The sequence below is a fragment of the Pelophylax lessonae genome (genome assembly GCF_965119305.1).
Source record: "Pelophylax lessonae genome assembly, chromosome: 13".
NCBI lineage: Eukaryota > Metazoa > Chordata > Amphibia > Anura > Ranidae > Pelophylax > Pelophylax lessonae.
Genome location: NC_138780.1, coordinates 133,745,376 through 133,768,225, shown reverse-complemented (window position 1 = coordinate 133,768,225; position 22,850 = coordinate 133,745,376). Strand labels below are relative to the sequence as shown.

Sequence of the window (22,850 nt, the reverse complement as noted above, 5' to 3'; positions counted from 1 at the left end):
TCATATGTTCACTTTATCATTTGTTTATAGCGCTGCACTTTTATGTTATATTTGTAATAATTTAGTGTCTGCATTGTGCGCAGCTGCTGTTGTTTATATATTTGGTTTCACTGGTTGCGCAGATTTATATATTTTTTTCACCAGGTAAAATTGCCAGGTACACGGTGGGCTCATTCCACTGCAAAGGTGCCTGTGATTGTTTCACTACATGCAGTTTGGAAGTACATCTAATATTCCTAGTAGCATAACTACAAGCCTTTTGAGCTGTGGAAGAAGGGCAGCATATGTAGGCAAAGAACTTCCATGCCAGAAAGCATATGAAGCCAAAGGACATCCATGTCACACTCCCAATTACAAGAACCCTGAGGAATCAATACACAAAAAAATATTGAATATTGAAGAATCCACAAGGGCCTTTCTACAACCACTTATTCTGCATACTGCCTTAACATAGAAGTTGGATGAAAGGCTTGGTTTAGTATAATACTTTTGGAAGTTAAATGCTGCATTTTTCCAGAGAGATCTTTAAATCAGACCAAAAAAAAAGAGACAATTGAAAAAGAAAAAGAGACAGACAGATTTGAATGAAAAACAGGATAAGGCCTCCCAAAGAGAGTTTTGTAGATAGTTTCGGCCATGCGACTCTCTAAGATTTTTTCCTTCAAAACTGTGTCTAGATAACTACTTCATTGTGTGTATATGGCTATGTATAGTAAATGCCAGTTAGAAAATGAATAAGGTTTGAATCTCCGCCGGTTCAGCAGGAACCAGACGAGATTTGAACTGTTAATAGGCAGGCTAAATGTACCAAGTTGATCGATTGATCAACTTGGGTACAACCAGCCTGCCAGATTCTCTTACGTTTATTACTAGCGGCTGCTATAGCCACTAGCAATAATCACTGTTTTCTCTCAGTGAGGACTGCATGCTCTGCCCGCCCCTGCCAGGAGCAGACAATTGCTGGGCAGGAGGGATTGCCCTGTCGGTACTGTCTGTGTTGATGGGGGAATCATGCAATTTTCTTTCCTGCAACCCATGGTTTCAGGAAAGAAATTTGCACCCTGTATGGCCTGCCTTACACAGTTATGCACAGATACTATTCACATTTAAAATCATTTATAAACATTTGGTAAAATTATTTTTTATCTTATGGACGGTTGGGTAAATATATATACAGAAATCATTATTTTATTTTATTACCTGCATAGCTTTCAGCTCATCAACAACACTGTCAATGTCTCTTAAGAGGACCAGTATTTGGAACTTGTCTCCCAGGGGCTCTTTGTGAGTTTGTATTAATTTAAGGAGCTCCTGCCATCCCCGTGATAACTCTCGTTGTCTGTAGTAGAAAGAAAAGACAAGTAATTATCTTGAAGTGCCACCAAAGGCTAATGCTACAGATATCAGGAAGCAGTTGGTTAAGCTGACATGGACAGGCTGCCAAAAGATATTTCTAAAAAAAATTATAAAAAAATGAATGTGACAGGGCAAAAAAACCAGCCAGCCAATCTACAATTGTTTCCAAATCAGAATCAGCGGGTTAAATAGGGAAATAATGAGTTGATATAGTTGGGCACTTTATAACAGGGCCTTTAATAGGGCACCAAAATAATACATAGGGAAATTGCACAATATCCAGCTTCTTTGTCAAGGGTTTTACCAAAGGAAGTTTAAAAAACCAACTCGCCATGTTTTTGGTGTGGTCCTTGTAACAAATGGATAAAAAAAAAAACAACAGACAGAGGCCAAGAGTAACCTACTTACTGGTGTTAACCACTTCATTTCAGTAGGCTTCTCTTGGCCTCTGTCTGCTGTTTTGTTCAATCCAACAAATTAGTGGAAACAGAAATAGTTTTAAGTTCTCATAAGCTAATTACTTTAATAGACACATTATTATAAATGTTAGTAATTTTGTCATAGGATTAATTATGTTTCAAATATGCATGAAAATGTTACTGTAGAGTGCTTGACACCCGTGATACACAGTACAAACTACAGGTGATTAGATTGTGTAAAATATTCCCATTGGAAATGGTTGCAAAAAAAAAAAGGAGAATGCACTTCTGGGTAATGTCCTTTTTCCATGACAGGCATGTAGGTTAAGGACCCTCAAACTGGGTATTTAAGGCATGGCACAGACTTTAATAATCCAGATCAGCTACAAGTTTGCTCTAAAAACACATTTGGTGGAGCATTCACATAAAGCAGAACTTCACTCTCTCAATAAACATTGACTATTTTTAATCCTCATGCTGCTAGCATTAGTAGATTTGAAAGTATATAATTTTTACTTGTTTTAAACCTACTACACATTTCTTCCGTTACTTCCTGGTTCCAGGCCTGGGAAAATTATATCATACATCCCAGTAGTGTTCAGGAGGGGAGGAGGGGTTTTCTCAGCTAAGCACACCCCCTGCCTGCATGTCTAAGCTAAGGGCAGACAGGGCCGGGGCTACCTGTAAGGCGACCTAGGCAGCCATCTAGGTTACAACTTAGCAGGGGGCGCGGGCATCCTGCACCCATAATCAGTAATAAACCACTGGCCGCCAGCCGGTGCGGCACTCCTCATGCTGTGCCGCCTGAGTGCTACAGCAAGCCACGCTATGTGAGGGCTTCAGCGTCGCCGAAATCCCCATAGGAAAGCCCTGAATAATGCTTTCCCATAGGTAGGTCTAATGCACGTGGGCGACCATTACTGCACATGTGCATTAGGTCTCCCCTGCCAACGTCAGCCTGAGGTAAGTTACCGAAGACGTTTTAACCCATTCAGCAACTTGGGATGGGGGGTGGGAGGGAGAGAGGTGCACTTCATGAAACGTACAATTTGAACTATGTTTTATCAGGTTCATTTATAAAAGTGTGAATTTTTGGGAATTAAACTGAACGTCACAATAGCCAAATGGGGGAAAACACCTAATTTTAACCAATATGCCAAGCATATGGGGGGGCTGCAATTTTTATTTTGCCTAGGGCGGCAAAAATCCTTGCACCGACCCTGAGGGCAGATGAATTCCAGGAAGTAAATGCTACATGGATTTTTTGCCCTTACTCAATATGGCCGTAGCCAGAAATGCTAGAGGTGGAAGTGGTTGCTTAGCATTGGATTCAACAAAGGCCATTACAGGCCTACAATATAAATATAGCTCTACCAAGAAGAACTTTTGAAAAGAGCTGTACACACTATGTTGAGCATAATGTGTAACCTCACAGGTAATTTTAAAACACTTTGGACAATAAATGTAAAATAACTGACATAGGTTCAGATTTTATATTTCAATTACTATTGGCAGCAGGTATATTTTATTTTATTATACATACTTCACTAGTATCTCTTCAATTTTGTGGTAATTCTCTCTCTGTAAAATGACAGACATCTCCGCGAGCCAATTGAAGCGTTGTTCTCGTGGAAACACGTCAGCTTCAATAGCCTCAAGTTTCTTGGTGGCAGCTTCCACTTGGGAAAGATTGTTAGGCTTGAAATCTTGGCGCTCAATAACTTGTGTCATGTCCTGAAGGTAGGTTTTTCTCAGGAGGGCCTTCTTGTGAAAAATCTGAGCCAGCTGTTCCAACTTTTCCAGTCTCATCAACTCTGCCTGCAGAGCCTTCTCCCGTTCATACTCCGCTTTCTCCAGGATGGTCCAATGCTTCTCCAAATCACTCAGTGAAAACCCATCAGCTGGGAAATAAGGACGTAAGTTGTTGCCCTGTAATTTTGTTCGGATGTTGAAAAAATGGGCCTCAATCAAGCCTTTCTCTTGGTATTTTGGAGGTTTCTCCACCATACGGTAGTTTTTAAAGTTTGCCATGAGTTGTAGCATTCCGTTTATGTTATTAGGGAAGTGACGGTTGTTCATCTCTAACACCTTCCGTTTTATCCATTCTATCAAATCAGATGTCATTGTTTCATACTGGGTCTTTAGATTTTTCATATTGAGAACCAAGGACAGGGTCTGAATTGATGGAGGAAAAGAATAAAAATAATTAGAGTTTATTGTAAATGAATTGTTTATATTCAAGCCAACAATTTTTTTTCATAGCTTAATCAATAGCAATGTGCTACTAACAAACGCAGAACAGCAGAGAGTCCAATTATACTGGTAGGTAAATATTGTGTATTCCCAAAACACCATTTCTTTCACAGACTATAGACCTTGGGGTTGATTTACTAAAGGCAAATGCGCTTTTCACTTTGCAAGTGTAGCTGCACTTTGGAAGGGAATTTTTCACAGAGTTTATTGATTGTGGTGCAACTTTACTTTGCAAAGAATACCAATCATGTGCAAGGAAAATAAAAAGTAAAATAGCATTGTTGTTTGTACATGACTAGATGATGGAAGTCAGTAGGACTTCATCTCATCCACTAAGTTTTGTGGAAAATTCCCTTTGAGAGTGCAACTGCAAAGTGAACAGCCTATTTGCCTTTAATAAATCAACCCTATGTATCTTTAAAGTGTATGCTACACTACAAACGTCTCACAAGTTTTAGATGAGGTGGGAAGGATTTTTAGCCCTTAACCGGTTGCCGACCACACGGCGCCTATATACTGCGGCAGTGTGGCTCTCCCAGGCAAACTGACGTAGGGGTACGTCGGTCACGCACCTGCAGCTAGGGGGCCGCATCAGCGGGGAAGCCGATGCACGGGGCAGACGGCTCCGATTGCCGCCTGACACCTGCGATCGTTCCCCCGCTGAGAGAGAACGGTCAGCTAAACACAGCTGGCTGTTCTTCTCCCTGGAATGATCACAGAGCCCCTGTGATCCTTCTATATAGGATCACAGGTCTCTATGGTCATTCCACAAGCCATGCCCCCCCCCCCCACAGTTAGAAACACGCCCCTAGGTACACATTTAACCCATTGATCACCCACACTGTTAACCCCGTCCCTGCCAGTGTCATTATTACAGTAATAGTGCATATTTTTAGCACTGATTACTGTAGTCACTGGTACCCCCAAAAGTGTAAAAAAAAGTGTCAGGGGGTCCGATCTGTCCGCCACAATGTCGCAGTCCCGCAAAAAATCGCAGATCGTCGCCATTACAAGTAAAAAAAATAAATAAATAAAAATGACATAAATCTTTCCCGTAGTTAGTAGACGCAATAACTTTTGCGCAAACCAATCAAAATACGCTTATTGCGATTTTTTTTACCAAAAATATGTAGCAGAAAACAAATTGGCCTAACATGTTAAAAAAATTTGATTTTTTAATTTTTTTGGGGGGGGAATGTTATATAGCAGAATGTGAAAAATATATATTTTTTTTTTTTTCAAAATTGTCACTCTTTTTTTGTTTATAGCGCAAAAAATTAAAATCGCAGAGGTGATCAAATACCACCAAAAGAAAGCTCTATTTGTGGGGGAAAAAAGGACATCAATTTTATTTAGGTACAGTGTCGCATGCTCGCGCAATTGTCCATTAAATTAACGCATTGCGGAATCGCAAATTATGGCCTTGTCATTGGGAGGGGGGATCTTCCGGTCCGGAAGTGGTTAATGCTGACTTGTTTTAAAGATTCAACACTTGATATCTATCTTTCTTTACTAAAGCAGTAAACTATTAGATTTTTGTCCATTCAGATGGATACATTTCCCCTTAGGTTACTGTATTCTGAATCAGTGGGTGCTGCCAAACAATGACTACAGCAGATTGGCCACAGTCACGGTTTGGCCCAGAATTTTTCTGGCTGGCTCCTTTGATTTTTGAAAGATATTAGACAGGAGGGTCCTGACATGACCACCCGGTGCTCTATTATTCTACTGGTTTCAGCCGAAATTCGATCAGCGTATGGCCAGCTTGTAAAAAAAATATGCATTTATTATTTTTTTTGGAATGGACCTATAAAGCATTGCACCCACGGTCAGCACTGTCTGTTTATCTATCTGGCCTTATCTGAGGTACACTGTGACAGGAAGAGTTACCCTGTACCCTGATCCCTGTAAAGCAAAAATCTCTGTACTTACCTATTCTGCAGTCGATCTGGTCCGGTCTCCAGCGGTGGAAGCTCGGTGCAGGAGAGGACCGACAATGGCTGTGAAATGCCTGGGAAGTGACGTCACCCATAGACTTACTATGGGGCTTCTGTTTCTGGCTGCCTCTCTTGCACCCACCTCCACACTGAAGCCACTGTTGACAGCAGATGCTGAGACCGGACCAGATCAGATGCAGAAAAGGTAAGGATTTCGATTTTTGCTTTACATAGATTAGGTTTAGAATGTGGCAGAGAGCAGGTTTAGCGTTAGTTAGGTTTTGCCTGAACTTCCACTTTAACCACTTGAAGACCAAGTCTTTTATGGCAATTTTTGTTTACATGTATAAATCAGTATTTCTTTTCTAGAAAACTGCTTATAACTCCCAAACATTATATATATATATGAAAGAGTGTATCAATGCGCCTTACTGAAATATTATATTTCATAATACATTTCAGCTCGTGCCCACTCTACAATGGAATGTGGCCACTTGCAATTATATTAAACACACCTCATTCATACACCCTGGACACGTGGCAGTTGGAATTTTTGCATATAGACGACAGACAACACCTGAACACAATTGACAATTGCTTACATTAACACATCAAGACAGCTGAACACAGACGGAGCGGCTCTCCCACAAAACACAATTTTGACAGAGATGTATGGGGAACGCAAGGGCCTTTTCATGTATTGTTTCTGTGAGATATGTCCTATTGTTAAGTTGACCCATGAATTGTAACCAGTTTAATGCAGTTTTTGCCGCTCAAACTTCCTTTAAATGTGAGCGAAACTTGAAATAAAATCAGATGTGTCTACGCTATGCTTAAGTTGCTATGTGTCGTCGCATCTCCTGGCCAGCAGACGGAGAATTCACTATACAGGGGGAGTTGCGACTGAAGGGCCGTGGATCATCTTGTAATTGAATCCTGACAAGATTGAGCTAAGAATATATTTTTTAGCAGAAACCCTAGGAAATAAAATGGCAATAGTTGCAATTTTTATGTCACACAGTATTTGCACAGCAGTTTTTCAAATACATTTTAATGAATTAAAAAAAGAAAAAAACACAATATATACCCAGATTTTTTTATATAGTATGAAAGATGATGTTACGGCGAGTAAATAGCTACCCAACACGTCCCGCTTTAAAAACTGCCCACACTTGTGGAATGGCAACAAACAACAGTACTTGGGAAAGAAATTGGCTGCACACCTCGGCCGGTCCAATAGATTCATTGAAACCTGTAAAAAACTGCCACCAGGACAAGGACACAGACCATGGTTGACGCGTTTCACACTGACAACATGCTTCTTCAAAACCTAGGAGAATACTGAATCCACACTTCTTAAATAGGAGCCACCCCCTTCTATCACAGGTCATAGGCGATGTGATCAGTTCCCCCATGTGTCTTGATAAGCAAATAAAAGCATTTCACATACAAAAGTAAATCACCTATGAACATAAATGAACACAAATACAAATATTTATGATATGAAATACCAATGAAAAATTAAAGAAATCACATATAATGCATCTGATAAAGCAGGAGGAAAGAGAAAAAAAAATTAAAATTGGGGGAAACGAAGAGGAATGAACAAAGGTCTCAACGCCTAACCCTGAAGGACAAAATAAAAAAAAAATGGGAAAAATAAAGGGGAATGAACATAGATCCCCAACTCATGACCTCAAATGACAAAATTGAAAAAATAAGAGAATCTAAAATCTTTTTTTTTTATTTTTTTTATATAAACAGAATCTGCCAACAAACGGCAGTACTTACAAATCTCCATAGGTGATGTTTTAAAAGCCTTTACAGGTTACCTTTTTATAGTTACAGAGGAGGTCTAGTGCTAGAATTATCTCTTCCGCTCTAATGTTCTCACACATGTGGTGCGAACACTGTTTACATACACGTGCCCCCGACTTACATATGCGTTTGCTTCTGCATGCGAGCACGGAGAGCTTTTTTTACATTTTTTTATCACCAGTGGTGGCTGGTGCTCCATGGGCCGGGGGGCCAGCAGATGGACCACACCATACTCCCCCCCCCCCAGACCACACCAGCCCACACACCATCCCCCCCCCTCAGTTGCCGGCTCACTCCCCCTCTCACCCTGGACATGTGGAGGGCAGTTGGCAGTCAGCAGCGGCGGCTTCCCCATCAGTCTCCTGCGTCTCCTCCCTCCTCCTCCTCAGCCAATGGCATGGCTTCTCCTTTCGGCCAATCGGGAAACCGGGACCCGCTTCCTGATTGGCCAGGAGAAGAATTAATTCGCTATTGTCACACAACTGGGTGGGCTCAGGGTGCAGTGCTCTGCGCCCGAGTCCACCCTTTTTTGAAGCCTATTAGAGCCTCTGGCTCTAATCACGTGCTTCAAAAAAAAAAATTGGAATCCATGTGTCCGGCGCCCAGCATATAGAATAGGGGGCCGGACGCATGGATGGGAGGGGCGGCTCCCCTGCACCCCCAATGGACAGGCCGCCCCTGATTATCACTATTATTACTATTACAAGGAATGTAATAGTAATGCGTTTCGATCATATAAATCGTACTCTTCTTGGGGGGGGGGTAGGTTATCTATATTTAGAAACAGGTAATCATTCGTCTGGAAAACAATTGTGAATACACACAATGCAAAGTCCTTCATGACTATCCATAGATGTTTTTACCTTCAATCAATGGGGAATGAGATTTTGACCAGAGCAATTTAAATGAAAAATGCAGGAATTCTTCTTAGGTGTTTAGACCATGTAAACATCCATTGTAATAGAAATAAGGATAAAAGGTCCGCTTTATGGAGAGATCTGAAGTCAAAAAGACCCCAAATCTCTTCTTTACCTTTAAAAGCAAAAGATCAAAACAAAAAGTTTACTTCCACCCTGGATCGGACGCGGCTCCTGTGCTCCAAGGCCATAGAGGCAATTAAAGCTGATCTGCTCTTTGATTGCCTCTGTGACCAGCTGGCGGCACCATCAAATCATTTCTTGGGCAAGGCTGGCGTAAACGGTAAGCCGGGAGACACCGGCAAGTGGCGGGGGCGGGGAAATGCCCCCTCCCACCGCTTCTGAAAAAGCCGCTCCTAAAAGTGTTCCATTGGCTCATAAGCAGCTCGAAAGAGAAAACCAGCCGTCGGCTGAAAAAACAATACCAGGGTTATGGCTGATATCTTATATATATATAAATATATACGTATTGTGGTCAGTACTACAGTGCTCAATAGCACCGTGGTAGTTTATTAAGAATTACTAGCTGACAGCCGCAAAGGCTGCTGGACCTTGCAGTTTTTCCATTCACAGAACATTGTTAATGGATGACAAGGCCAGGCGGGCTGATTGTGAAAGCTAGCAGGGGGGGGATCCGCTAGCAGGGGATTGGGGGAGCGGGGGCCAGTGCATCTGTAACATGTTATACCCAGAATATGGGTGTAACATGTTGCAAAACATGAACTCATCCTTGAAAGCCAAATTTCGATCTGTGTGTAGCCCTCTCCATTCAACAGTTCCTGCTGGAAAACTAGAATTCGATCAACGTTTGCAGCCAATACACTGCTGTGCTGATCGGTGTATTCTGACAGCGTGGGAGTGCCAGTGTCAGAATACAAAGACACAGTGGATTCCCCCATCCACCTCAAATGTTTATCGTTTCAGCAGGAACAGGCCAGCTTTCAGTCCAAAACTGGCTTCTGTCGAACGGTCTTTCTGGAAAACTGGCAATTCAATCAGCACCTTCAGCCAATGGCTGCAGAGCTGATCTGCGTACTGTGAAAAAGTGGGGAGGCGGTGTTAGTCCCTGCTGTCAGAAAACAATAGCTCAGTGAGAGAGATCCCTGTATCAACATCACTTGTGTTGATGATCAGTGCCCTGATTACCTGTCCTAGACTCCCCTTTGAGGAGGAGTCGCTGATCGGCTCTCCTCGCCAAACTCTCTGACAGTGTGAGGCGAGGAAAGCCGATAAACGGCACTTCCTCATTTACATGTGACCGGCTGTGATTGGACACAGCCGATCACATGGTTAAAGAGCCACGTCATTGATCAGGGTCGCGCCGTGTCCTAGCAACACAGCGTGGCCACGATCGCCGCACTGCGCGCCCCCATGGGCGCGCAAGAGAGGCCGTTCTGGTGCGCCGTCATGTGACGTCGTCCCAGAACGAGAGCCACACCACTCTGCCGTCATTTGACGGTATGCAGGCGGTAAGTGGTTAACGACATTCCCAGATCAGTTCACATTTCACAGTGCAAACTGACAGTTCGGACATGAATCGGATCGCATAGGTGTGAACACCCATGCGATCTGATTCTGGTGTGGACCCAAAAAATGTGATCTGATTCTGGTGTGGTCTGTGCGAGTTGTGTCCGTATCCGATACAAATTCAGCCATGCAACCTGTATGGCTGAATTCGCATCGCACTGACATCGCAAGTGATTTGCAGAGCAGTGCACTCCGAATCACATGCGATGTCTGTCATCGCACATATGTGAACCGGGACTAAAACCCACTAGTTCTGGTGTTTTTTTCCAGCCAGAAAGTGCCCCTGCCAAAAACTGCTGATGTGTGCATGGACACAGGATAAGATGCTGGGGAGTTTACTGGCTGCAGAGAAAAACATCTGACGCCAAAAATAGCAGCTGTAAAAACGTCCAGTGGGCATAAGGACTTAGTGAAAAAAATAAAAATAGAAAACAATGCACTGGAAGACATTAAAATGCATTATAAACACATTACAAATGCCTTAAATCGCATTAAAAATGTGTATAAACATGCATGTATAAATGGCTACAGGGATTGTGGTGTGAACTATCCCTGAATACCCACTGCACAGTTTTAGTGGGTTCTGTTGAAATGCATTAAATATTATTTTTGGCAATATAGCCACATTTATTAGAATCTTTCCTCATCACAGCAGAAAATATGCCATTGTCTAATGAATGGCTCATATAATACATACACATAGCTGTACATAAACTAGCACTATAAGCAATGTAGGTGTTTAATATCCTATAAGTGTCACCTCCACCTTTTCCACAGAATAGGTAGAAATTTGGCCTTTGGAAAACAATTGAGCCATAACCTGTGTGCCATTCTGCTCAGAAATATGCAAACCTGCCAGAGAATTTTCACCCACCTCCAGGGCAAGAGTGGGCAGAGCATGGCCCTGCATCATCACCCCTGCATTGATGTTCTTCCATCTCAGCCAGGTGTTGCTGAAAGATCCTAACATGTGCATGGGTCGTTCCAAAAGATTCCAGGGGGGGGGTAAGGATCCTTCACCACCTGCTGAGCAGTCTCCTCCTGCGGACCAGGTCACTAGAGCAGCCGTAATCACACGTAACAACATAATAACCCTGCCCACCTTTAAAAGGCACGTGCTACATTACTGTTACTTAGTTATCAGTCTGAAAATAAGTAATTAAAAATAAATGTATTTATCAGTAAATAGAAGTTATATTTGACTGCTGAGATTTTTTATGTTTTATCTTGTAGAAAACAATTCAATTCTATATATATCTTTTTATTAGACTCCTGCACGGCGATAATCCTATTAGAAGAGATTGGAGGAGCTCAGCTCACAGGTTAGATTACATGCATCTAAACAGTGAACACATATATACAATTACACAAGGCCCCTTGTATAGCTACATTATTTTTACATACTTTTTAAATACTATTCTATTTAGTAGCCAAGGCCTTTATTTAACCACTTCTGGACCGGATGGATTTGACCACTTAATGACCAGGCCATTTTTTGCGATTCGGCACTGCGTTACTTTAACAGACAATTGCGCGGTCGTGCGATGCTGTACCTAAATAAAATTGATGTATTTTTTTCCCACAAATAGAGCTTTCTTTTGGTGGTATTTGATCACCTCTGCAATTTTTTTTTTTTTGCACTATAAACAAAAATAGAGCGATAATTCTGAAAAAAAAAACAATATTTTTCACATCCTGCTATATAACATTCCCAAAAAAAAAAAAAAAAAAGTTAAAATTTTTTACATTTTAGGCCAATTTGTTGTCTGCTATATATTCCTGGTAGAAAAAAAATCAAAATAAGCATATTTTGATTGGTTTGTGAAAAGTTATCGCGTCTACTAACTACGGGAAAGATTTGGCATTTTTATTGTTTTTTTTTTTACTAGTAATGGTGGCGATCTGCGATTTTTAGAAGGGCTACGACATTGCGGTGGACAGATCGGACCCCTAACTGACATTTTTTTACACTTTTGGGGGGACCGTGACATTACTACAGTAATCAGTGTTAAAAATATGCACTGTGACTGTAATAATGCCATTGGCAGGGAAGGGGTTAACCCAGGGGCGATAAAAGGGTTAAATGTGTACCTAGGGGCGTGTTTCTAACTGTATGGGGCGGGGCTTGTGAAATGATCACAGAGACCTGTGTTCCTATATAGAAGGATCACAGTGGCTCTATGATCATTCCAGAGAGAAGAATGGTCGGCTGTGTTTACAACAGCTGACCGTCCTTCTCTCTCAGCAGGGAACGATCGCAGGTGCCAGGCGGAAATTGGAGCCGCATGCCCCCTGCATCGGAGTCCCCGCTGCCGAGTGGGGCGGGAGCGTGCGCTCGCCCCCTAGCTGCAGGCGCGCGACCGACGTATACCTACGGCGGTTCACGCAGGAGGTTCAGCTTGACGCAGCATTTCTGCGGCGGGCGGTCCGAAAGCGGTTAATATTTCATATTTTTAATATTTTCCAAAAACAATAAGATGATATTACTAGCCTCACTTCAATCTTTTTCTTTTTAATTTTGGATAGAGTGAGAGGAAGTTAAAAATTCTGTTTCTTTTTTTTTTTTCTTTATTTCTGTGACCTCATTGGGGAGATTTTCTTTCACTTCCTGTCCCTGTGATGCTTGTACAAGAAATGGTGCAGCTATTATTGGGACAGGAAGGCACATACAGCAGTAAAAAAGATGGTCACAAATTCTATAGCTGGATTTAAAATTAAATTTGGCCAGTTCAGAGGGCCGCTCCCGCTCAACAGAAGTTGATCTAATGACCAACTTCTGTTAAATTGGCTTGTTGGAAAATCATTCCTAATCAGTGGCTACAGCCAATGGCTAAATAGGGAGGATTGCACTATCCACCATAATAATGTCGACTGAGGCATCCATTTTTTTGGGGTTTTTTTCAGCCAAAGAGTAAAAAAAAAAAAAAACAATCCATCTATGGCCAACTTAACCACTTCTGGACCGGAAGATTTTCCCCCTTAATGACCAGGCCATTTTTTGCGATTCAGCACTGTGTTATTTTAATGGACAATTGCGTGATTGTGCGACGCTGTACCCAAAAAAATTGATGTCCTTTTTTTCCCACAAATAGAGCTTTCTTTTGGTGGTATTTGATCACCTCTGCGATTTTTATTTTTTGCGCTATAAACGAAAAAAGAGTGACAATTCTGAAAAAGAAAAAACAATACTTTTCACTTTCTGCTATATACCACCCCCACCCCCCCCCCCCCCCCAAAAAATGAAAAAAATATTTTTTTTTTATCATTTTAGGCCAATTTGTATTCTGCTACATATTTTTGGTAAAAACACGCCAATAGGCGTATTTTTATTGGTTTGCGCAAAAGTTATCACATCTACAAACTAGGGGAAAGATTTATATAATTTTTATTTATTTTATTTTTTACTAGTAATGGTGGCAATCAGCGATTTTTAGCGGGACTGCTACATTGCGGCAGACAGATCAGATCCCTAACTGACATTTTTTGGGGGGACCAGTGACATTACTACAGTAATCAGTGCTAAAAATATGCACTGTTATTGTAATAATGACACTGGCAGGGAAGGGGTTAACCCAGGGGTGATCAAAGGGTAAATGTATGCCTAGGGGGTTTTTTCTAACTGTGGGGGGATGGGCTTGTGGAATCAACACAAAGACCTGTCATCCTAAATAGGAGGATCACAGGCACTCTGTATTGATTCCTGAGAGAACAATGGTCTGCTGTGTGTACAACAGCAGACCGCCGTTCTCTCTTCACGGGGAGCGATCACGGTTGCACGGCAGCAATCGCAGCCCCCGGCCCCATGAAGCAGCTTCCCTGCTGACAAATGGGGGCGCGCCCCCAGGTTCGCTCCCGCTGATCGCCGCACAGGTACGGCAATTAGTGCAGCAAGCGATAAAAGTGGTTGTGAACCCTCACATATACTCAGTGAAGTGAACAGCCTCAAATGATACACAGAGATGAAGCAAATCCTCATGCATAGGTTTTACTTGTTTAGCTGCAGTCTTCTCTAACCTACACCCCTTCAAAAGGGCAGAAAAGTGTAAAAAATGTTTTCTACATCTGTCAGGAGCACAGAGGCGGGGGTGGAGAGCCTACAGTAACAGTGTGTGAGAGCTGATTGGAGGAAAGGGACACACCCCCTCCACACAGCAGAAGAACTGTGTTCTGAATAGACAAGCTCCATTCTGAGCTGTCTCCCTCCTCCCTTCTGACACAAATTTATCTCCTGTGACCGAAAAACTTCTTAGAAGTAACTCATGCTGACAACAGAGGAATGAAGCACCAGAGAGAAACAACACTAAGCCCCTGTTCACATAGACGCGACTTGTCATGCAACTTGACAGTTTAAAATCACACGACAAGTCGCACCCTATTTGTGCTTATGGAACCATTCAAATCGCGCGACTCTGACTTGCACTGATTTGAAAAAGGTTTTGCACTAATTTTGCAGATTGTCTGTGCAACTTGCATAGACATCTGAAATTGCACTGACCCGCGGCTATGAAATTGCGCTTAAACAGCATGATTTTCTGTTTGAAGGCAGTCCCATTCATGTCTATTTGGCAGCTTTGGGGGTGCGGGTGTATGTCCCTTAATTCACACTGTATGCATTTGGAGGCACACAACCGCACAGCTGTCAAATTGGGACCACCAGCTGTGTCTGTGCAGTCACTGCATCCGAACAGACATGGTCATAGCCCTTCACACGGATGTATGCATAGGTACACCTGTGTATATCAGGCCTAGTAAGGTACAGCTCAGAATGTACACAGTCTGTGTAGGGATAAAGACACATGTGAGATTGTCTGGAAATGCTTGTAATCTGATATACAGATATATATATTATGATATACAGCACTGATGAGCACTGATAGGCGGCAATGATGGGCACTGATAGGCCGCACTGATGGGCACTGATAGGCTGCACTAATAAGCACTGATAGGGGCACTTATGGGCAGTGATAGGTAGCACTGATGGGGACTAATGGGCAGCACTAAGGGGAAGTGATGGGCGGCAGTGGTGGGCAGGCACTGATGGGCACTGAAAGGTAGCACTGTATGGCATAACTGATGAGCACAGACTGGTGTCACTGATGGGCACAGACTGATGTCACTGATGGGCACAGAGTGGTATCCCTGATGGGCACATTTGGGGCTGCATTTTAATCAGGGCACTGATGATTAGTGCCCTGATTACCTTTACATGTTTTTCCTGTGAGCAGATGCCGCTTATCAGCTCTCCTCACCTCACACTCTGTCAGTGTGAGAGAGAGAGATTACATGTGATCTGGTGTGATTGGACAAAGCCAATCACATGGGTAAGGAGCCAGGGCTTTTTGCCAAAATCGGGGTCGTGCCATGTCCCAGGAACACGGAGCGCCCGCTATCGTTGGGGGCGCTCGATTGCGGCTAAACTGGGTGCAGTCATATGACGTTGTCCAAGAACAAGAGTCCTACCATTAAGGAAACCTGCCATTAGACCAAAACTTTGGCTGATAATGTTGACCTCATGAAAGTTTATATTTCGGCTATTTTGCTGAAATTTTGGTTTCAATACTCAATTAATTAAAAATGGGAAAAAAGTATGAAGATCAGAAAAGTTTGAGAAAAGACAGAAGACCTTCTCTGCATGGGTCAGTGAATCATTGACAGCAAGGCACTACATTTTCCAAATAAACTGAAAACTGCAGACATCATGTGCCTGTCTGGACAGGATCCTTTTAACCAGAAAAGGCAGAGGTATAATCAGGAGTAGAGTGTTGTATTTTCTAGAGCAGATCATTTTGGGAGGTGCAGCAGCCTTTGCTGACCATTATGTTGACCATGAAGCAAAAAAAGTCAAAGTTGCAAGATCTGCCCTTTTTGTACCCCCCCCCCCCCCGCCCTTCTGCTGAAGTACCCAATGCAGCCACCTCTTCTGCCTACCCCTTTGCCCAGCCCCAGGGTAGGTTGCACTGATGTATTCCAATGTTTTATAGTTTGCAAACTGGCTGAATCTATTTAAAATGTCCAAAATATGTGCCATGTGTGGCCAGTATTTGTCACTGTGTCTGAACTACTCCCACCTCCAAGGAAGAATAGGTAGAAAGGAGCGCTTGGTGTCCAGTAGATGCAAGATGGAAGGCGAGTCCAAAAGGCATTTATTAGAAATCGCAAAGAGTATGACAAGCCAATGCATTTTTGGGAAATAAAGACTCCCCGTTCTTCATGGCTATTAGATAAACACAGAAGTTTTCAACTGTGGCATGGAAACTGATAAAGACATCCATACCCTTTGCTCACTAAACAAGAAAAAAATCACATTTATCTTATTTCGTTCAGCATTTGCACTCTTTTCACATAGACACACAAAGATAAAAAATGCAAAAAAATGCTGCTTATCTCTATAGATAACCAATAAACTGAAACTCAATTCCTCTGATGCAAAAAAAAGATATTGTCCTACCACGATTAATTCTGCTGCTATTACAACATTGGTAACATTAGAATGCCTTATGCAGTGTATAGTGAAGTTGAACTTACATTGCCAACCCTTTTCTGGACTGTCTTCCCTTGCTTCATCTTGGAAAAGTAATGGTAATACAGAGACACGTATGTCATGATGGACTTCTCATCTGGGTGTGGGATCACCACATCTTCAGCATCCAGGAGCTTGGAGATACCCAGTTTTGTTTCTGCCACGTCAAAGGCATTATTCAAGTTGTACATTGGCTTGGTTGGCCTTAGAGAGTCGTAATCAATAAGGTCAGGCCTAGGACAAAAAATAATATTTTATATGGTCCGTACAGGGCATAAAATAAATCCTGTAAACAATTAAAGGAAACCAGTCATGAGAGAAGTACATGGGTTACCATTGCTAACTTTCCTAAATAATCTACATCAATCAACCATAATTCATCGGAACATATAGCCATGTGATACTGCAAATAACAAACCTTACTTAACCTCTAAGCGACCAAATAATAAAGTCACATTTTACAGGGAAAACTTATAATACAGTATAAAATAGTCATATTTGATAAGGAGCAGGGAGGTACCAGAGAATGCAAAATATTAACAGATTAAGTTTCAGCTTTAACTATGGAAACAACAGACTCATTTACTAGTAGGAATAGTCGTTGGTGCTATCGAGAAACATTGAGGGGTACAGGTACTACTAAGTCATCATGCACACTAGTGTTTTTCATAAGCTCAAGAAAAGCTAGAAAAAAATGCTAGATGAAAAATGCTGATAATAGTATTTTTGTGCCAGCTTCTGGTAGCATTTTTAGTAGCTTTGAGAAGCATTTAAAAGCTTTTAGGAGCATTAACATTTTATTAGCGTTTTTGCAATACATGAAAAAAAAAGCTAAAAAAAAAAAAAAAAAAAGCTGTTACTAGCATTTTAATAGCATTTAGGAGCAGTTAGGAGCATTCAGCTTTTTTTTTTTTCTGCTGGAAAAATGCTCCAAGAAACTCTACAACAGTGGCGGCCAGACCATTGGGGGCACAGGGGGGCCGCCCCCCCTAACCATGCATCCAGCCCCCTAAGCGCCGGACGCATGGATTTCAATGGTGGTTTTTTTTTTTTTTTTTGAAGCACGTGATTAAAGTCAGAGGCTCTAATAGGCTTCAAAAAAGGGTGGGCTCGGGGCACTGTGCCCTGAGCCCACCCAGTTGTGTGACAATAGCGAATGAATATTCACTACTGTCACACGGCTCCTTCTCCTGGCCAATCAGGAAGCGGGTCCTGAGACCTGTTTCCCGATTGGCCAAAAGGAGAAGCCATGTTATTGGCCAAGGAGGAGGAGGAGGGAGGAGACGCAGGAGACAGAGGAGAAGCCGCCGCCGCTGCTGCCTGCCTGCCCTCCACATCTTCAGGGTGAATGAGCCGGCGACCGTGGGGGGGTACGGGGGCGGTTATGGGGGGGTATGGCGTGCAGGCTGGTGTGGTCCGGGAGGGGGGGGGGGTTTGGTGTGGTGTAGAGCCGCCACTCAGTGGCGGCTGGTGTATATGGGGTGCAGGGGCGCCACGCCCCCATCCATGCGTCCGGCCCCCTAATCTGCATGCAGGGCGCCGGACGCATGGAGCTTAATGGGGTTTTTTTTTTTTTACATCACCCGCTTAGAGCCAGAGGCTCTAAGCGGGTGATGCAAAGGGTGGAGCCGGGGCGCAGAGCAGTGCGTCCCGACTCCACCCATTGTGTGACAATAGCGAATGAAAATTCGCTATTGCCACACCGATCCTCCTCCTGGCCAATCAGGAAGCGCGTCCGATACGCGCTTCCTGATTGGCCGCAAGGCAAACCCCTTGCCATTGGCCGAGGAGGAGGCGGGACCGGAAGTACTCGTGGAGACGCGCCGGGGGACAGAGTGAGGAAAAGCCGCCGCCACTGGGACTGAAGAGAAGCCGCTGACAGGTAAGTGCATTGGTCTTGGGGGGGGGAGCCCACACTGCATTGAAGGGGGCACGCTGTGGCGCTCTGCAATGATTGGGGACAATGCTGTGGCGCTCTGCAATGATTGGGGACAATTCTGTGGCGCTCTGCAGTCTGCAATGATTGGGAACAATGCTGTGGCGCTCTGCAATGATTGGGGACAATGCTGTGGCGCTCTGCAATGATTGGGGACAATGCTGTGGCGCTCTGCATTGATTGGGGACAATGCTGTGGCGCTTTGCAATGATTGGGGACAATGCTGTGGCGCTCTGCATTGATTGGGGGGCACGCTGTGGCACTCTGCATTGATTGGGGAGCACGCTGTGGCGCTCTGCATTGATTGGGAGGCACGCTGTGGCACTCTGCATTGATTGGGGTGCATGCTGTGGCATTCTGCATTGATTGGGGGCAATGCTGTGGCACTCTGCATTGATTGGGGGTAATGCTGTGGCATTCTGCATTGATGGGGGCATGCTGTGGCACTCTGCATTGATTGGGGGCACGCTGGTCACTCATTTTTCTGTTTGCGTCCCCCCAAAAACTTTGAGCACCAGCCGCCACTGCCGCCGCTGCTCCACAAAAACAATTTTTTTTCTGCTCCTAGAAGCTGAGCTTCAAAAAACGCTAACAGTCTAAAGTAGTGTGCATAGGACAACACTATTTAGCTTCTAGGAGCAGAAAGAAATGCTAATGTCTTCTGGGAGCTTAAAAAAACACTAGTGTGCATGGAGCCTGAAGGAGAAATTCTGCTCTACAGTCTTAAAACAAACATCAAAATATCTTGCCTTTTGTATTTTTCTTTCTAAAAAGGTATGCTAACTATTATCATTACTATGCAACCCACAGATTATATCTTGTTTACGATGGAGCAAAGGTCATAAAGAGATACATTTATGTTAATGGTTATCAGTTTAAAGTAAGAGTTAAAAAAAAACAAAACAAAAGCTAAACAGCTTTATTCACCAAGGGAGGGATATATCAAGAAAGGCACGGACAAAATAAGGACCCAATCACAGCATCTTGTTGCAGAAACATGTGGGTTACCGCCACCGAGGGTAATGCACTAAGCACAGTGCAATGTGAAGTCGTGCATTCATGTTCAGTGGCACCCTATTACATGTATAGAACACAACTAAAACAAGAGAAGGGCGCACCGACCTAGTGCAATATCATAAAACATTTATTGAAGGCTAAAAAAGAGTGTCATATATCATACTCACAAACGCATGCTGTAATTACGCATATAAAAATCCTAATACAGTCTGGTGACCTCCAGGACAAGGATTCTGCATGTGCTGCAGAAGGACTGGATAGTGTCCGTGCTGGTAGGGCTGACGCCTTTCAAGGGAGAACCCTCTTCATCAGAGCCACCTGGCTTTGATGAAGAGGCTAACTGATTATGACGTATTAGCTGATGTTTGCATTCAATTTGTTAGTATATATAAATCTGCTCATACAACTAACACTCCCCTCCCCCAGACTGGCAATGCTGCTGTCCAAAGGTGCTCCCTGTGTTCATGCAGGAGGTGTGTCACTGGTCGGATCATCAGTGAAAACAGAGGAAAAAGCCTAAAAAACAAAGGCAGGCACTGCATCTAATGACTGGTAAGCTGCAATTTATTACATTATTGGTTTTGGGTTTAAAACTGCTTTAATCATCAATCCATTATCCATCACAAATGGAATCAGATATGTAAAGGAAAAAAATAAAATTTTAAACTTTTTCAACATTAAACAACAGTTCACACCAAAACCTTTTCATTTGGGTTGAGAAGGGAAGGCTTAAAAAACCTGTAAGGTTTGTATTACTGTATCCCTTTGGGGAGATTTTTAAACCTCACTTCATATCCAAGTAACACCCTGTCATACTATGACGCATAGACTGGGACAGCACCTGATGGACAATTTGCCAATTGGACCTAGAGACAGTAATAAAACCTGACAGAGGTTCTACCCCCATCTCTGCCATGGTAAAAAGACATACTGTACTTTTATTATCTTTCAGGGAAATGAAATTACCTGTGAGCATGAATGAGAGCATTGAATGCAAGGCCATCCCGCCAGCTCTTGGAGAAATCCTGCACATCCACATTGGAGTAGGGGGCTGTTTTAATTTGACACCATATAAGAAGAGCTTCTTTGGCCGATGCTTGAGCTGCAGTAGCACCAAACTCATCCTGGTTACAAGGACAAAATATTAAAGAGGAATATTATTTTTTTTTAAACTGTAAGAAAATGAAAAAACCAACGTTTTGAAACTTATTTTATTAAGCTGTTAGGGGATAGGAGATGAATTACACACCAAGCAGCTTTGTTAGTAGTTGTATTATTGTATATCCTGACTCAAAGGGGTATTCTGCACGTGAATAATACCTCATGTGTACTGTAGAGAGGCGACCCCCGGTCACTGTGTGTGTTAGCAATCTAAGCCTGTTGTTTGCAGAGGCAGGCAGGCTGATTGCACAGGTGGGGGCTGGGTTTAATATAGTCCCAGGGTTAGCACTCAGGGCTCCCAGTTGGCGATGGCTCCACCTGGCAGACAGCAGGTCTGTCCCAGGAGTCAGGAGGACTCCACTTTCCAGACACGAGGTCTGTGTATGGAAGTCAGGAGGGCTCCCATCCTCTCTAAGAGAGAGAGGCTGCAGGTGTGTAGCAAGTGAGTAAGCCAGGAGACTAAAGAAACAACTTACAGTAATGGTGGAACCCCCTGTGAGGGAAATAGCTGTTGTTGTTTTTTAAACTTTCTGTTCCTTTAAATAAAAGTGGGCTGCCATGCCCTTAAAAATGCAGTCTGGACTGGCACGATTTCTTGGAAACGCATGCACCACTAGAATTTAATCACCCCTGGAACTTTACAATTGGTGGAGAATGGGGGCAAAGATGGCGGTGGTCCAGATCCTCGAATGCCAGAAACCATGTGTGCCCGAGACTGTCTGTTTGTGCTTTGCTGTGTGAGCAAAGAGTTGTGTGTCATTTCTTAGCCTTAAGGAGACAGTACACCAAAAAAAGTTTTTGACGAACTGTATCTGTTACTGAAAAGATGAATGTTGTTGCCCGAGGCAACAAAGTCAAGGTTAATTGGGAGACCTAAAGTGAATGATGGAGTGATCCGAATGAAACCTATGGCTGGTGGGCTCAAGAGGATCCGTTACAGCCAGTGGGAGAATGCTGGAGAAGTTCTGTGGGGAGAGTGTAGTCTCCCATGGCAAAAAATGTGTCCCTAGAAACCTCCAGGGAGCTCTGTATGTTGGAGTCAGAGGTTGCCTGGGGCAACTATGGTTCTGCTGTGATGGACAAGAGGGTACTTGAACCTGGTGATAAGAATTTTGTTAAATGCCAAAACTGAAATGGTTGAAAATGATCATGGTGATATTGGTTTAATGCAGTCTGTCAATGAAAATGGAAAAATTGATGTGTTGAATGAAGCTCTATCTGCTCACAATGGTGAGGGTACCTCAACCTGCTATGGTTAAAAAGGTATTGCCACAGTTTAGTTTAAGCCAAAGTGATATGGGCATTGTGTCTGCTGCTGAGCCACTCTGTCCTGTCACTGTGTCTCCTTGGGTAGATGGAGAAGTGCTGCGCAGTGCTGCTGATTGAAGCACAAACAGGGCAGACTGGGATAGTATGACTACTAGGATATTAGCATGGTGGAAAGAAATATCTGAAGGTAATAGGGGGGTGGACACTTTTGCTGCTTTGACAAATGGAGATGCTGCAGAGCCATAGTTCACAGGTTCATTGGCTGTTGTAGAGATTAACCCTCTCAAGCCTGAAGGTCTGAGCGAGTGTGAATTCACAGCACAAATTTGTCCACAATGCATACAGAGAAAAATTATGTCTATTTTGTGACAGACATGCTGAAAGAAATGCTAGCATCATGAAGTGTACAGCCAATGTAAATCTTTCCATCCTCTCCTGCGTTTGGAGAACTTGTACCATGGGGTATGGCTGATTGGAGTTGGATATTGCAGGCCGTACTGTGCAGAGATAGCCAATGGTGGAATCACTTAATGCAATGTTTTGTGTTCATGTGGAAAGTTGTCTCACAGTAAGCTGGATGGCTTCATACAGTGGTTGTGTATGAGAGGCACTCGAGAGCACTGTTGTTCAGGTAAGAGGTATTAAAAATACCAGCAGTAACAGAAATGGGTAAAGAGACTGGTGTGGAAACATTTTTCTTGGTAGAACAGTCGTTGATGG

At 43.1% G+C, this 22,850-nt stretch overlaps 1 protein-coding gene across 1 annotated transcript in view; it reads right to left on the bottom strand.

Moving 5' to 3' along the window:
* SPTBN5 (spectrin beta, non-erythrocytic 5) overlaps positions 1-22,850 on the bottom strand; it is a gene marked incomplete at its 5' end in the record, with an annotated part of 344,281 nt that overhangs the window by 297,568 nt on the left and 23,863 nt on the right. Inside the window, 4 exons of the mRNA XM_082275221.1 lie at positions 1,201-1,339; positions 3,319-3,950; positions 16,753-16,981; positions 20,667-20,824. Coding sequence (XP_082131347.1) covers positions 1,201-1,339; positions 3,319-3,950; positions 16,753-16,981; positions 20,667-20,824 — 1,158 coding nt within the window. The remainder of the gene's footprint in view (positions 1-1,200; positions 1,340-3,318; positions 3,951-16,752; positions 16,982-20,666; positions 20,825-22,850) is intronic.